The sequence below is a fragment of the Carassius auratus genome, unplaced genomic scaffold (genome assembly GCF_003368295.1).
Source record: "Carassius auratus strain Wakin unplaced genomic scaffold, ASM336829v1 scaf_tig00215627, whole genome shotgun sequence".
Taxonomy (NCBI): domain Eukaryota; kingdom Metazoa; phylum Chordata; class Actinopteri; order Cypriniformes; family Cyprinidae; genus Carassius; species Carassius auratus.
Window position 1 is genome coordinate 20,438 of NW_020528168.1, and position 17,998 is coordinate 38,435.

The window sequence follows — 17,998 nt, forward strand, 5'->3', positions numbered from 1 at the left end:
AAAGAAAAGACGCGAGATACTTCTCTTGTCCTTCCCTTTATGTGACATCACGACCAATAAGCGACGTCTGTTTAGGAACGTGTCCAATCAATGGGCGCGCTTTAAAGAGGCGGGGCGGATTTTTTCTTCGTCCGCAGTGACCTCTGTCCCTTTAAATCGTTGAATTCATTTGCCGATGAATATTGTCTCGCATTGATAGCGGCGTTGATGCGGACTCTGCTGTCTTGGATCGTCGCAGCACTTGTTGTCTAAAAATAAAAAATTAAAATGGCTTTATTGACACCTCTTTTCGCGTTTCTGTATCATTTGCCGCAGGTTTACAAATGGCTCCTAAAGCCATACTACATCGCCTCGTTATTTATGTCTGTCGCGTTCCTGCTGGTCCGCAAGACGCCTGGCATCTGCGAGCATCTTTCGACGCAGCGCGAGGATGGAAATTCATGCGATTTCGACTGGGTATGTATAAAGCAGACCTTTGGGGTATAATACATGTTTAATCATAACGGATACAGCTAACCTGCTTCGTAACAAGGGGACTGGGTAGTGGCCAGCAGATTTTGGGGGTCGCTATTTAGCTGGCAAGAAAACAAGCCCAATTGAAAAAAAAAAGAGTTTAGAGTGCCATGCATAAAACTAATGCATGTGGAAATAAGAAACTTGCCAACGTGCCCTACGTGTTGTGTCTTTTTTATATATATATATATATATATATATATATATATATATATATATATATATATATATATATATATATATATATATATATACATTTTTATCATATTTGATAAAATTATAGCACACAGTGGGTCCAAAACCGTGAACACATATAGCAAACATTGGTAAATAGGGGCACCAGGACCGCCAGGTCCCAGAAACATTTCCAGCCCAAAGCTTACTCAAAACCTGCCCAAAAAGAATGAAAACTAGCTACATTTTTTCCATTTCCAATCATAGCTGACAGCAGCTTTGTGTCATTAATTCTCTTTAAAATATACATTTTGGTTTGATTTATTCTGTTTCGAATCTTAGCAAGACTTGTTTATATGTAGTATGCGCATATGAAATTATTTAATCTGTATTTATTTGTGTAATTTTAATTTTCAGCACTTTTCATAAAAAAAAAATTGTCATCACTTTTTCCATAATAAAACTGATATGTCCAGAAATATTTTTTTTTCCATATATCGATATTTATCAGAATATTCATTTACCATTTTCATGGAAGGAAATACTTTGAGAATGCATGTAAACACACACAACGCACACACAATATATAATATTGTTTATATTATTTAAGTTTTATATTATTAAGTGTCTTTACTATATAACATTTATATTAATCTCAGCCTTTTTTTCTAATTATTTTTTTAGAGAGAGGTGGAGATACTGATGTTTTTAAGTGCTATAGTCATGATGAAGAACAGAAGAGCAAGTAAGAGTTTCTCCTTTCTTAAAACACTCTTTTCCATCTTTGTGCAATTCTTTTCTCTATTGAGAGTGAGGAGTCACTTGCCGATTTGGGTTGATTTGGGAGGGGTCTGAGCCGGTCGGCCATGATGGCAGGATACGCTATCGGTTGCCAGGGGCAATGCCTTCAGAACTTCACAGAGGCGCGACTAAACATTTCAGAGTGCATTTATTTTGTCGGCGGAACAGATCGAGACAGATCTACGAATACGAGAAAGAAAAGGAAGAAAGTAAAGCAATGCAAAAACATAAGGCGAAAGAAAGGGGACCTTACAGGAACAAACTCACACCAAGCGCAAAACAGCGGTGTTTAGAGAAGCTCTCAGGCATCCGAAATATCGACCCATACGAGCTCCCTGCAGCGGCACAGAGACCTGAACAATTTACCTCAGTGCACACATATGGACATTGGGAATTATATTGTTTACGATGTAAGTCATCGTGCATTCACGCTGTTAATGGTTTTAATCTAACCAGGACATTTATATCTTGCAATCACACATTTAACTACCCTAGCTAACCCAGAACTGGTTTGTCCACTTTGCAGCCCCCAACACAAAAACCTGGTACAGTATGTGTCACTGGGCTAAAATCAAATAATAACTAAACATACACAGCTTTAGCCTACATCAAAACATGTTGGAAATGTTTGTATACATTGAACATCTCGTTACAATCTAGTGTTTTACGAAACAGTCACAGTTAATTACTTTGTCATTTTGGTCAAGAAGTGCATTCTAAATGCAATGTAATTACAATACGCTAAAACACATGTGAATAAACTTACTTTGGCCAGTACATCACTGTTTTCATCACCTGCTGTAGATGGACCCAGCCACACCAGAAAGCCTCGTAACTTTCCAAAGTCTTGTGGCTTTTAAACTCCTGCATTGTGTAGTTACTTAAACCAAAAACAATTTAATTTACAACGTCTATATGTGGGCATTGAGGTAAATGGTCCAGGTCTCTGTGCTGCTGCCGGGAGCTCGTATGGGTCGATATTTTGGATGCTTGAGAGCTTCTCCAAATACCGCTGTTAGGCGCTTGGTGTAACCTAAAAAAAACTGTATTCCATTGTTCCTATGTTTTCCATGTGTATCGTGAGAGGTACTGGAGCAGTTTTTAACGCAGCAGTAACTTCCAGAAATGGTAAAAAAGTGCAGAATTGCGAGAACCTCCTCTTAACAACACATGTAAACAATCCTGTTTCGCCGCCGGTGTCCTGCTAACATGGCGGAGACCGTGATATCGAGGGAGGGGCTTTGTGCTATGACGACAACTCCTCATTCTCAATAGCATTCTTTATTGACATTCAAATGCCAGCAAAGAATCTCTTAACCATCATCATGGTCATTATGCTGAGGCTAAATGTGAAGGTTTTGTTTCTACACTAAACATTTGTGCACCTTTGAGTGTTTGTGCTCTCAGTGACGGTTGTCTATGTGTTTGTTGTCAAATCATTCATTCAGTGTTTCCATACACTCTTTCCCCCTCCTCCAGCTCTGCTCGACCCCTTTGAGTATGCATTTTCGTATTATAAAGCAGTTCGTTATGAAATTTTTATATTTTTTTTCTTTGCTCCCCAGTTACCATCGAGCAGCACTTGGGCAACATCATCCTCTTTAGTAAAGTGGCCAATGTGATCCTGTTCTTCAGACTGGACATACGCTTGGGGCTTCTCTACTTAACTTTGTGTATTGGTCAGTATATTTATTTTATCTTTTGCAAGATTTCAAACAGTCACTCAATTGGAACTGAGAACAAATAAAATCTAATTAAAATATGAACAAAGACTATTGATACTATAATACCACTGATGTATTGCAATGGCTGTTAATGTTCTCTAATCATTGATGCAGTTTTCCTGATGATCTGCAAACCTCCGATCTACATGGGCCCTGAATACATCAAGTACTTCAGTGATAAAACCATTGATGTGAGTATGTGGTCATACTACCCAGTTTCCATTGGACACGAGTACTTTAGTCATGGCTCATGAGCTGCTGGTTTTCAAAACACGTTTGCACAGAATGGAAAAAGAAGAGAAAGATCTGAACAATATGAATGAGAATGATTTATATCAGAAGAGCATCAGTGCTGGGCACACTTTATTCTGAGGCATCTCATTGCATACCAATCACTAACATCAAAGGGAACTACTGTAGCTTGAGTGTGCTTGGTTTATTAGTAACAGGATAAATGTCCTTTTTCTTCGCAAATAAGCCATTTTCAAATTTCAGTCACATAGTTGAACTTTAACTCCAGCAGCCTGAGGGGAATGTTGAGTTCAAATATATGCTAGTGAGAAAAGATGCTTACTTTTCTTTTGTTTTCAGGATGAGTTGGAGAAGGATAACCGAGTGACCTGGATTGTGGAGTTTTTTGCTAACTGGGCACCAGAGTGTCAGTCTTTCGCCTCAGTCTATGCAGATCTGTCCTTGAAGTAAGAACCTTGCTCGTCATTATGGCTTAAATGGTTTTTGTTGGAAAGAAATGATACTTTTATGCAGAAAATACATTAAACTGATCAGAAGTGACAGTAAAACATTAATAATTTGACAGGATATTTATTTCTTATCATCAAAGAATCTTAAAAAAAAAAGTAAAACAGTTTGATGTAATATTTTTCAGCTATTAATAAAAAAAATAAAAAAATAAAGTAGAACAACAGTTTTCAAAATTGATATTAATGGAACATTTTTCTTGATCAACAAGAAGCACGCAACATTTGTATTGTATTAAAGGTGCAAGATTTTTGACTAAAGCATAAAAATACCATAATATGTTTGCAGATATTTAAGGAACATGCTAACAAGATAAGATAACATAATTGTTTATCTGAAAAACAATGCTACAGTCAGTTGGTTTGTGAAACCCGCCCACTGCCAGTTTAGCCAATTGGATTTCGGCATCCTGGATTGCCAGTTAGTGGAAAACACAGGGTGTTTAATTTCATTCATCGACAAGTGCACTCGTTCCTGTTTGTGTCTCAATCTGGAAACCTCATGTGGGTCAAGTCTGAGGAGAGAGGCCGGGAGAAGAAAACCCTCTCAAATATTTTTAACTTGGACTGCAATACCTAGTTCAACCACTCGGTGTCAATCCTACATACTGCACCTTTAATATGTCATAACATTACTGTTTAAAATATATATATATATATATATATATATATATATATATATATTTTAAACCATACCGACCTGAATCTTTTGACTTGTACTGTACATCCAGCCTCAGTTTCTGTGAATTAAAATATTCTGAACAGAAACAATGAACTTCTCTCTTGCTCAGGTACAACTGTGAAGGGCTGAAATTTGGCAAAGTGGACATTGGTCGTTACAGTGAAGTAGCCAAAAAGTAAGTAGCTCTGCTGTGTCTCTGAACTAATTGTAACCGACTTTAACGATTTGCGATGTTTGCTGTTTTTTTCCCCTCAGATACAGGGTCAGCACCTCTCCTCTCTCAAAGCAGCTGCCCTCTCTAGTGCTCTTCCAGGGAGGAAAGGAAATTATGAGGCGCCCTCAAGTGGACAAAAAGGGACGGGCAGTATCTTGGACCTTCACAGAGGTGAGGCTTAATCTTCAAAAAAAGACCATCAGGAGTGGAAAGTAACCTTCAAACCCCCTCTTTTAATCTCTGTGTAGGGTGCTGTACTATACAGATAAATGTGTTTTTCCTTTGTTTCCAGGAAAACATCATCCGAGAGTTTAACCTCAACGAGTTGTATCAGAAGTCAAAGAAGCTTGGGAAGGCCAAAGGAGAGAAGTTCGAGAGGGCCAGCGAATCTGTGTTCCCCCCTGTGCCTGAAGAGGAAGAACCGGAGGCCGAGACCATCACCGCGATGGACACAGAGAGCAAGAAGGACAAATAGAAAGTGCATGCTGCTGAAGAGCACTGTGAATCACTTTGGGACTGGAGCAAAATGAGCTAATGTTCAGTATGCAGAAAAAGCATTATAAACCGAATGATTGTGTTATCGTTTCTTTTTTGTATAACGTATTAAATGCAAAATCAGTCCAATAATATAGTAAATCCTTATATTAATATGTATTTAAATGTCATAATCATTGATATACTGGATATAGACGTCCAAACAGCTGTTATTTGGGACATTATTCAATTTAATTTAATCAAGTTAAACCGTTAAAAATTGGACATCTACCTCTAATATGGTTTATAATTGTGAAGTGATCATTAGTAAGGGGTTATTTTGTTGCATATGCATCACATCGGGGAGCAAACTTTATATCAGTTGGTTTTCTGTTGTATTGTCACTTGTATTGAGTTTTTTTTTTTTTTACTACTTTTCTGAGATGGAGCTTGTTTGTGTGACGGTACTGACTTCTAGACTGAATTCGGTGGTCCGGAAAGAGAGGGTCTTTAATGCCAACGGTTTATTTTGAACATTTACTAAATCATTAAGAGCAAGATCTCAAGATAATATTCTGTAAAATTTAGTTGTTACTCAGTTACACATTTCATTTCAGAGAGAAAATACTGCTGTAAAAGTCTTGAATGTTTTGTATATTGAGGTTATTATTTGAATTTTGTGCTGAATGAGTGTTTAACATTTTTATTTTAAACTGTCAGGCACGGAAGAAAGCTGCAGGCAGTCTTCACACTTAGACCATTTCCATTCCTTTTACTTTCACTGTTGAAAGCTTTTATTGTCTGTTTGGTTCTGTGGAATCTTCTCATCCATTTCCCAACAAAAATTACTATTGTTTTGTTTTAGTTCCCTATTGAGTAAACCAGACTTGATTTTTCACTAATTTTTTATGAATTGATGACTAAAATGGGTTGAGTGGTTGTGAAAGGAAGTTTCAATAAAACTTTGTTCTTCACATTTTGCTCAGCTTGTGCATTTAAAATTTTTTCTCCAAACTTAAGACTTAACAGAACAACCCAGCAGATGTTTGACAAACTGGTCAGAAGCAGAAATGTGCACATCTAAATTACTCAAAGTGTTCCATTAGCATTTGAGATTTGCGTTCAAATGGTCAAAGCATTCTCAGCGACGACACAAAGCCTGTGTAGTACCAAAAATATACATAAAAGTTACATTAAACACTTCCTCGTAGACCTTTGAGAACTAACTTCACTAATTCCAGAGTAAACACAGGTTCATCTCAAAAGGTCGTTTCAAAACAATAACTAAATATAAAATGTATTAATTCAATAATATATAAAACGTATATATATATATATATATATATATATATATATATATATATATATATATATATATATAAAAACTTTTATAATAGCCAAAAACCTGTTAATTTACCAAAAACCAAAACAAAAAGCTTACAGGGATACTCCACCCCAAAATGAAAATTTTGTCATTAATCACTTAGCCCCATGTCGTTCCAAACCCACAAAAGCTTTGTTCGTCTTTGGAAAACGATTTAAGATATTTTGGATGAAAACCAGCAGGCTTGTGACTGTCCCATAGACTGCCAAGTAAATAACAGTGTCAAGGTCCAGAAAAGTATGAAATACATCGTCAGAATAGTTAGTCTGCAATCAGTGGTTCAACCGTAATGTTATGAAGCAACGAAAATACTTTTTGTACACGAAGAAAACAAATATAATGACTTTATTCAACAATTCTTTTGCCAATGGTCTCCTCGGTCTCATCATATCTCATATCACAGTATGTTCTTCTGTTGCTGTGTCCAAATTCAGGGTCTGCATCCTCCTTAGGATCCTTCCTACCCGGTTGAAGGAGGATGGGTCCTCCGACGACCGCAAAAACCGGAAGTCGGTGTTTGTGAATTTGGACAGCCTACCCTTCTTTCAGTTCCCTCCCTTAACCGTTGCTCATATCCTGTCGCCTAGCAACCGTGACAGCGCCAAGCAAGAAGCGGGTGAAGAGCTCATCGTTCTCTCCCCGGAGCTTTATAAACACTTCTGTCTGCTCTTTCGTCCCTAGAAGCGTTAAAACAGCTTCAATCACTAACAAATAAACTGTGTGTAAGGGGATATTCACACAGGCAGTAAGGAAGAAGCTAGTTTACGAAAGTAAACGTTTTTTTTTTACATATACACGTACACATGTAAAAAAAAAATGCTTAATGCTAAAACAAAATGCCTAACTAGAAAACCACTGAAAATATATCTTTTTGAAAAGCCAGTTTTTAAAAAACATCGAAAATAATACTCCTCCCCCACTCCGCTACCGCTCGCTTCGTCCTGCCGAAAAGAATTATGGGATAGGTAGGACGCGAAAGGATCCATCACACCCATCCTTCGAATTCGGGGAAAAGGAGGACGCATTTGTGGGCCGCATTTGAAGGATCCTACGAATTTGGACAGCCTTCGTCGCGGCGCTGTGACGTAACATCCTTCAAATGCGTCCTCCGAAGGATGTAGACCCTGAATTTGGACACTCCGCGCCACAAGGATGCACTGTTTCTATGTGTATTTACCTTTGATTTGAAAGAAAACACTGCCTCCTTGTGGCACGGAGGAAACAGAAGAGCATACGCAGCATGTGTATGAAGAGACACAGAGACTGTTGACAAAATAATTTTTGAATAAAGTCATTATATTTGTTTTCTAAGCGTATAAAAAGTATTGTCGTCGCTTCGTAACATTACGGTTATGTTTAGACTATTTTTCTGATGTCTACATTCACAAACAGGCTTTCACAAATTTGTGGATGGACAATTTTTTTTTGGTGTATAGTTTTTCTAAATATTTTTATCTATTAAAACATATGCATAAAGGGGAAATTAAAGTCAAAACTGAATTATAAAGAGTTTATTACCAATGCTCAAAACACACACACACCCATACACATATTCACAACCATGTTCACTCACACTGAACTATACAGTACACGTTCTTTATTTCATTCCCTCCTTCCCTTCAATCCATCTTTTGATCCAAAATATTTCTATAAGTGTATTCATTGGCTTTATACAAGTCAACAAATACATTCTGTCTCCTGATTGGCCAGCTCTGATCTAAATGTTGAACACCTCTGACAAGACAGACATTGATTGAAATGAGTCCTGCACAACGTCACAATCTTCTCAAATGCAACAGGTAAGAATTAAATCATTAAAAATAAAAGGCTTTCACTGATTCATAATGACAGCTAACTTCCACTGATTGGTTCAACTGCTGTCCAATCAGAGGGCATGGATATGGTTCCCCATTGTTCTGTGGCATCGTGAGCAGGAAGCTTTAAAATCCTACGTGGAACATGGCTAGACAAGGCCACCAAAGAGATTTGGCTTTCACATATTAACATAAAACAAAATGAAAAAAATAAATCAGATCTAAGAGGCAGCCAATCAATGTTTATAGGATAAAATTTAAAATATGCCCCACATATTGGGCTCCACCATATCAAATGCATTTTTATGCTACGATTAACCCTCTGATTACAGGCTGAGCTCTTTCCAGTTTGTGGCCATCAGCTCTTTATCTCTCTATTTGATTAGATAAAAGTCCACAGAGAACAAATATCAGCCGTTGTAGAAAAAAAAAAGGTAAAGAAAAAAGATTTTATCAATAGCCATTTATAAAGTCATATAAAATAACACTTTATAAATTAAATAAAAACTTCCTTGAATTTCCAAAGCCATTGCTCAGAAAACACTACTTGAACTTGAAAAGGCTGCTGTCATTTAAATAATGCTTTAGTCCATTTCCTTATCTTTTCTACTGTTTTGCTTCACTGGTGCTGATTGGATACGGACGCAACATTGTCGCAAGCCAAACACGGTGGTCTGAAATGTCTACTGAATGCCACAGGTCCTCTTTTGTAAAAATCCACTCGGTGATTAAAAAAAAAAAAAAAAAAAAAAAACTTAACACAACTGATCATTTTTTTGTCTATACAGAACAATTTACACATTTATGTTGGATAAAAATCTTTTTTGTCTTAATGTACTGAAATGTTTTCAAGGCAATCTGGTCCTTTGCCATCAAACTGATGCCATCAAACTCGCTCCAGCTCCTTACTGGTGAGGAGTCCTAAAGTCCCACTATATCACGGCTTGAATGACCCCCTGCTCCTCCTCCTCCTCCTCCTCCTCTATGTCATATCGAACCAAAACCTGCTGGTCAAAAAATAACAGCAGAGGACAGAAGTTTTCAGCTCTTTCCAGGAGGCACTAATAAATGTTCACCAAACAGGGTTTTCTCTGCTGTGTCAAAGGAACATGAGTCCATGGCTCCATTCTGGACAACACGGGTCAAACCAGAGTCTTTCTCACACAGAAATCTCATAAGTGGTCCCTCCGACGCCAGTCACCTTCTTCACCCCGCCTCCAGGCTTGTGGGCGGGGCTCTGAGAAGAGCCAGCACTGGAATATGCCTGACCTGGGCGAGTGGACACGCTGGCAGGATGAGAGGGGGACGAGGGGGAGGAAGGTTTCGGTTGCCCGTTTGTCCGACTATACGACTTCATCTGAATCTCGTCCCTAAAGCAGAGAAACAGAGATGTGTCAGAGAAAGACATAGAATATAATCTTCATGAATGTATTTAATTGCCTCTTCCATCAATTTAATGACAAAAACTTTTGAACAGCTGTGCAAGTACTAAAAAAACTGCATTCTGATCTAAGTTATAATGATTTATATTTTAAACAAAAGCTCTGAAAACAAACATATACATACATACATACATACATATAAATATACACACACAAATCTCAAGGTTTCCACAAAAATATTAAGCAGCACAACTGTTCCCAACATTGATAATAAGAAATGTTTTTGAGCACTGGAGAAGTAGGATGATTCTGTAGAATGCATTCAAACCAAACAAGCCTGAATTATTAAAAATATACAGGTGCTGGTCAAATAATTAGAATATCATCAAAAAGTTTATTTATTTCACTAATTCAATTCAAAAAGTTAAACTTATGTTATATTCATTCATTACACACTGACTGATATATTTTAAATGTTTCTTTTAATTTCGATGTTTATAACTGACGTGCTAGTGCGTGCCAGGGCCAGTCGCGTTTCCACTGTCACTTCCGGGGCTTGATCGTGCCTCGCCGGGGCTTCCTCGGGGCCAACGGCCAGGGTTTTTTGGCCTGACGAAAACCTTGGGCCAAAGCGGGCCAGCTGGGGCTAGAGGAGGGATTATGAACAAAGGCGGAGTTTCTCCGTGTCTGGAGAGCGTCAGCGCGGATCATTTCAGAAAGATAACAGCTTTAACAGCAGCATTAAAGACTTTTTAAAATAAGTTGAGCTCAAAACTTACTCTTAGTTAGCAGCAAGTGTTTGAAATAACTTGATCCGATGTGGATTATAATCACTAAACAAGGCATAAATATTTATAAGCGATGTAAAAGACTATGCACGCTAAACATTAACGTTACCATATAGTAAACATGGTAGGCTAAATATGACCGATTGGATAAATCAGACGTCAGCTTCTTATTCTCTATCACAATTGTGTATTTATTAAGTAAAATTTTATCTGTCGTCTCGTTTCAAGAGTTTAGCTCCACGTTGCATATCATCAAAATATAATAATTTTTGTTCGGGAGCTTTTATAAAAATAGCGAGTCTGCACTGCGGATCATTTCAGAAAGATAACAGCTTTAACACCAGTATTAAACACTTTTTTTAAATAAGTCGAGCTCAAAACTCTCTTTCAGTCAGCAGCGAGTGTTTGAAATAACTTCATCCAATGTGGATTATAATCACCATACAAGGCAGAAATATTTATAAGCGATGAAAAAGATATGCACGCTAAACTTAGTACCATAGTAAACATGGTAAAATATGACCGCTTGAAGAAATCAGACGTCGGCTTCTTATTCTCTATCACAATCGTGTATTTATTAAGTAACTTATATTATCTGTCACAAGTCTCGTCGCGAGAGTTTATCTCACGTTGCCTATCATAAAAGAATATAGCCTAATAATGTTTTTTGCTCGGGAGCCTTTATAAAAATAGAGATAATTATCATTCATTCTAAATATGACGGCTACTGTGGCTAATAAACAGAAACAGACTCGACTGAATAAGCATGCTATTTTCATGAGCGTTAAAAATAAATAAATAAAATAGAAATGTGTATTTATGTGTGATTAATTTTGAGTCCTGATAAATTAAATAAATTCTATAGTTAAAACATCGATGCTTTTGAATTTGAATATATAACAAAGCATGCAAACAAACGGCCTCTTTTATCATGTTTGTTTTGTGATCGCGCATGTTCCAGTGACTTATTTTTTAGTTTTCTGATAACTTCTCTTTGTTGGTGAAATTTTGAGGTTGCATGACGTTGTTCTGAGAGGCGTGTAAAGGGCATGTTTTAGTGACATGCAGCGGTGCTTCAGGCTCCACTGTGGAAACCCTGCGCTATTCTGGCCTCGGTGCTACTGGCCCGGGGCTATGAGCCCCGCCCGGCCCGCTTTAAGCCCTGGCACGCACTGGCCCGACAGTGGAAATGTGGGCTATTGACACCTTGCACAAGGAGGCCAAGACACAAAAGGTCATTTCAAAAGAGGCTGGCTGTTCACAGAGCTCTGTGTCCAAGCACATTAATAGAGGGGCGAAGGGAAGGAAAAGATGTGATAGGAAAAAGGTGTACAAGCAATAGTGATAACCGCACCCTGCAGAGGATTGTGAAACCTAACTCATTCAAAAATGTGGGAGAGATTCACAAAGAGTGAAATAAAATCAACTTTTTGATGATATTCTAATTATATGACCAGCACCTGTATAGGGTCAATAATAAAGTGGTGTGAAATGTGCAATTGTGTGTAGTCATGAATGTTTCACACCCACAGTTAAATAAATAAAGCATCATAATATAACCAAAAAACAAGTCACAACAAACACTAAATAACTGCAATATGATAACTGATAATATATAAATCACAATTTGCTTATTATGTCAGATTCACTTCCTGTGATAGGATACAGATGTTAGTTAAGACGCCTCCCAGAGCAGACATCAGTTCAGAAAGCAAAGTGCAAAAAGCAATGAATGAAGTTTATCCAGAAAGGCAAATTCAGCCTTCCCTGCCAGTAAATTTCAATTGCTCTGCCACACTATTTGGAAAGGACACATTTTCTTAAGCACAGAAGCATTGCAGGTTTATTCTAACTATCAGCTCAGCTTCATGCCACTGAAGTGACCGTTAATGAGGAGCGATCATTGCATTGGCCCTTGGTTTGTTTCCAAATAACAATGTATACATGTCAAATTAAAATATAAAGCGGTTATGACTGAATGCGTTTCATTTTGTTCTCTCCATCATTCTAAGCAACGATGTTTCCTGTATAGAAGATTTATTCTCTGCTGCTTAGTGAAGGCCAGGTTGATTTAGTTTTAGTTTTTAAAAAGCTGACTAATAGCTTGAAGCAAAGCAGGCTTTCCAGAACCCTAAATGAGCACAGTGGTGAAGTTTTCTCTTTCTCAGATCTATCCATTTAGTCATTTTGCCAGTGATTAAAATTGATCTGTTTTGTTTACTTTAGAGTAAACAATATTCAGTTTATCTACCTAGGTCGTCATAGTAACAACTTAATTAGGAGCATGATGTCTGGAGACTTTACAAACATAGGTTTCCACCCTGTCTCTGCACATAGACAAGGGCTTTATTTGATTCTGTTCATGTTACGGTGACATCATGATATGGCACTGACACGACTAGGGAACATTAATAAATTTGCCACAACAGAAGCATTACTACATTTTTTGCATTCATGCAGAAGTCTGACCCTATCCTCAATTAAGAAGAAAAACTACCTGAAATCAGACCTGATTATTCAGAATAATTATTGTATAAATGAAATAATATTTATTGTATTTTTTTATGCTTGGATGAACAAAGCCTTTGAATTATGTAATAGTTGACTGGACATTTAAAATGAAATGGTTAGAGAATGTTTTAAATTAAATCAGTAATACTTAAATACCATTTTATTTACTTTTTCATGTAGATTTTTAAGTTTTTTTTAATGTTTTACGAAATGTTGTAAAATTGATTAAATAAATACAGTACAGACCAAAAGTTTTTGAAACATTAACATTTTTTTATGTTTTTTGAAAAGAAGTTTTCCTTCTGCTCATCAAGCTCTGCATTTATTTTGATCAAAAATACAGAAAAAAATGTAATATTGTTTATATATTATTACAATTTAAAAATCATTGTTTTTAAATGTATTATACTTAAATTATCATTTAATTCTGTGATGCAAAGCTGAATTTTTAGGATCTATTATCACATGATCCTTTAGAAATCATTCTAATATGATGATCATTATCAAAGTTGGAAAACAGTTCTGCCTGCTTAATATTTTTTCAGAACATGTTGATACTTTTTTAGGATACTTTGATGAATAAAAAGTAAAAATATTTAGTAATAACATATAAACTACTGGTCAGTAATTTGGGGTCAGTAATTTTCTTTCTTTTTCTTTCTTTTTAAAAAAAAATAAAATCAATACTTTTATTCAGCAAGGATGTGTTAAAATTGAATAAAAAGTGATATTAAAGAAAATATATTATTAGAATATATGTTATTATAATTTGTTTTATTTATTTTGATTAAATGCAGTACTTTTTAACCTTTTATTCATGAAATATTATTAGACAGCAGAACGGTTTCCAACACTCATAATAAATCCAGAATATTAGAATGATTTCTAAAATGATCATGTGAATAGACTGGATGTCACATGTGACACTGAAAGGCTGGATTAATGATGCTGAAAATTCAGCTTTGCATCATAGGAATATATATATATATATATATATTTTTTTTTTTTTTGAAGTAATATTCAGATAGAAGACTATTATTTTAAAGTTGTAATAATATTTCACAATATTACTGTTTTTGTCTGTATTTTGATCAATAAATGCAGGCTTGATGAACAGAAGAAACAGCTTATCCAAAAACATGAAAAATATTAATGTTTCCAATTCTTTTGGTCTGTAACTGTACATAAAATAAAAAAATAATAGTAACAATATTAATAATGAAATTTACAATCTAAATAAAGATTGGACATAATAAATTATAATAGTCCCTGAACTTAATTTTTTTTAAGATAATAGATTTTTCTGCTGTTTTAATAATTTGACAATTATGATTCACAATGTTTAACACAATGACATCAATCAGCAGAAAGCAACAGATGATCACAGATTGAAAGCATAAAAATCACTGGCAAGTCGCCTTGAATAAAATGGAGTTTAGACTGATGGGAAAAAGCCCAGAAGGAAAAAAGAAGTGAAAGAGGTACAACTCACAGGAGTCTGGGAGGAGGAGGAGGAAGAGTAGGAGGAAGGAGGCAGCAGGCTGCGCAGAGCTTCGTAAGGTTGATGGGGAGGTACTCACTTTGGCGGCCTGTATGCCCCCTCCCCCGACCGAGGCCGAGGCTTTGCGGACCAGGCGGTTACTGCATCTCTGCAGCGGCAGCGCTAGAGTAAGACAGGAGACCTTCCCCAGCGGCGGGAGGGTGTGGCGAGTGTGGCGGGTGAGCGCTGGGCGGCAGGGACGTGTCAGTGGAGCGCGTGCGGTACGGATATGAGGGGCTGAGGCGGGCCCGAGTCAGAGAGCAGGGGAGGTCGAGAGAAGCGGGGCGGCCGATGGTGATGGTGATGATGGTGGTGGTGGTGGCTGATGCTGAGAGTCGTGCAGCAGGCGTTCCCGCTCGCGTTCAGGTGGAGCGGGCGGAGAAGTGGTGGAGCCACGTAGATAGCCAGTGTGCTGCGGTGAGGCGAGGAGGGCAGCGCTGGAGGCAGACGGCTGGTGGAGCTCCGTCTCCCGCTGCTGGGCGATCTGTGCTGACAGGAAAGGTGAACTGTATCCAACTACAGGCGTGCGCGGTCGGCCTGGTGACATCTCAGGTGCTGCCGACTCAAATTCTGGGATTTCGGACGATGTGAGCAGGCTATCGTATGACAGACTGCCGTTCCGAGGAGCTGGCGGTGGCGTCTGATTGGCTAAGCTCTTGTAGCTTGTGGAGGTTGTGGCTTCAGATGGAGGGGCATTGTGGGAAGAGCGAACACTGGAGGACCGCGAGGACCGTGGGGCCCCTCCGGCGAGAACTGTGGGATCAGAGAAGGAGGGATACGAACGCCCTCCTAGGGAGTATCCAGCGATCCCAGAGCCTGGAGGTCCTCCAGGACCCCCAGGTGTTCGCTCTGGCCCTCTTCGCTCCACTCCACCTCCCTCGTTCCCATCCAGACTGGGCTCAGAGCGATAGCCTGGCTGCTGACTGGACTGGAGGAGAGAGGAAGAGGACTCTTTAAGACTGTCCCCACGACTCATCTACAGAGAGAGCGAGAGAGAGACAGCAGGCAGAAGAGTTTATGCAGTTTCAAAGGAAATCTGAAAGCTAAATTCAAAGGGATGATGTCAAGGACAAAACCCTTGGGGTAAGGATCTTGTGGGCCACTGGGGACAGATGATTTAGGGAAAGCGCTTTCTATAGCTATAATAAAAAGCCAGCATTGAGACGGACAGAGAGCTAAGCTTGGAAAGGCAGGGAACAAACTTAGAAACACTAAAAGGCAGAGTGTCAATTTTGCTTTTTGTTTCAACGTTAAAAATCTAAAAGACCACAACATCCATCTTTTCTTGCCTTGTGGTCTCTTTTGGCAGGGGATAAAAATCATTGGGGCCTCATGTACAAAAAGCTAGCTACAAGCAAGCATGACATTTACCCTGTTTGGCTTCTTAGCCTAAAATTGTAGCTTTGATTGTAGCAACTGAGTGACTGTGCATAATTCATCCATTTAACTTGCAGGTACTTTTTTAGCTCTCCTCATGAATACCTAGTTTGTTTCACTACTGTAAATGATTTAACCAAAACTGAACATGTATATGTGATTTTACATCCTACCTAGGCTGATAAAAGTCCAGTGCCTGTGATTTTCAAAGGATATCTTGTGATTTGCAATATTACTGTATGTGTAGTATTGACACAATATTAATATATATATATTTTTTTTTTACATATCACAGATACTGGTGTATTGCTATTAAAAAAGGAAGATAATTGTTCAATACAGACTTAAACCCAAGCCTGACCTACAGTTATTAAATACTATTTAAAACTAAACCTTGTGTAAACCACTTCCATAATGGAAACTCAGTAAAACTTTTGTACATGAGGCCCAGGTCTTTCAGAATCAAATCAAAATCACATGAAATGGGTGCAGGTTCACATCTAATACTATCCTAATCCCAGCATCATAGGGCCAAAAACAGGCACACACCACAGCTATAACCAGCAAATTGTATTTCACAGCCCCTCTGTATGGGCTTTAGGCTTTATTAACATTACAAGCATTATAATGCACATTATAACCCGTGTAATCTTTCAAGTTATAGAAATGAAGTAACTGCAAATAAGCTGCATATAAAAATTAATGCATATGGACCGTGGAAAAGACGGACACTAGAGAAAGGAGATGATCACTGGCACATAATAAAACAATAACACACACAGACACTCAAGAAAAAAGTAGTACAGTGTAAACTTACTGATACTGTTTCAAACTGAAAGCCACTGAGTCAAACCAAATTGGAGGAGGGAAAACAACTTTAATGGATTGAACAAAACGTTAGAGAAAAAAAGACTTAAAAGTATGTGGCATAAAGGAAATAATAATTACAGTCATGCAAAAGAATTGTAAAATGATATCAAATTAAATGGCGTGCTGGATAGATATAGTTGTGAATGAACACACAGACCTTGGTCTGAGGGTACTTTGGATAAAACACCACGTAATCAACAGAGAAAAGTTTACCTGGTTGGCGTAGGCATGTGTGAGGGCAGTGTGGTTCTTGCCCGGCTGCTGTTATGTGGGCCTGTATTGAACATGGTGGGGGTGGCGGGGCTTTATTCAACAGACTACTCTCTGCAAACAAGAACAGAAGATTAGATTCAGAGTTGTAAATACATCTGAGGAATGTAAAAGGTGAATTAAGCTGACACAGCACTGCAAACGGTAATCACAATCTTAAGACCGTTTTCACACCGTACTATAAAACTACAGACTATAAAGTTTTGATAATCATTCTAAATCGAAGAAAACAAAAATTTTCACTTTTTTTGATTATTTTAATTTAGATTTTATTTATTTTATTTTATGATTTTAATGCACTGGATTGCACACAAGAGAACTGCAGTGCTTGCTTATAATAAATAAAACATTAATGTGCTTTGGTGTAGACGCTAATATAGTTATTATAGTTCAATTCACAGTTATCATTCTTTAGTGTGATCAAGTCTTATACTTCATTCATCTACAGATGTTCATAAATGGCATTTGCAAAGAAACATATGCAAAGAAGACAAGACCGATCAAAAAGCATGTAAGTATTATGATGACATCACTGCTGTTATATTTTTGAAAGCTTGAATAAACAGGAGCAAAAAGGAGCTATGTATGTTTGTGAGAATCAGAATGCTGCTGTAGTTTGCTCTAACCCTCAGAGTGTCCGGCAGGTCCTCGGGACAGCCCAGGGTATCTGAGCTCTGGTTTAGGTGGAGGTGGAGGTGGAGGCTCGGCGTCAGCAGACTGAC

General features: G+C 37.7%; 1 protein-coding gene and 1 pseudogene across 1 annotated transcript; one reads left to right on the forward strand and one right to left on the reverse strand.

Moving 5' to 3' along the window:
- The first annotated feature begins 149 nt into the window (after positions 1-149).
- LOC113095111 (thioredoxin-related transmembrane protein 2-B-like) lies at positions 150-5,923 on the forward strand. Its single transcript, XM_026260718.1, has 8 exons — positions 150-456; positions 1,372-1,432; positions 3,054-3,167; positions 3,327-3,403; positions 3,804-3,910; positions 4,762-4,827; positions 4,908-5,037; positions 5,159-5,923. Exons 1-8 carry the CDS (start codon positions 268-270, stop codon positions 5,339-5,341), a joined length of 927 nt encoding a protein of 308 aa, XP_026116503.1. The 5' UTR covers positions 150-267; the 3' UTR covers positions 5,342-5,923.
- A 2,297-nt stretch (positions 5,924-8,220) lies between these two features.
- On the reverse strand, positions 8,221-17,993 carry LOC113095108 (palmitoyltransferase ZDHHC5-like; annotated as a pseudogene).
- Positions 17,994-17,998: the final 5 nt, after the last annotated feature.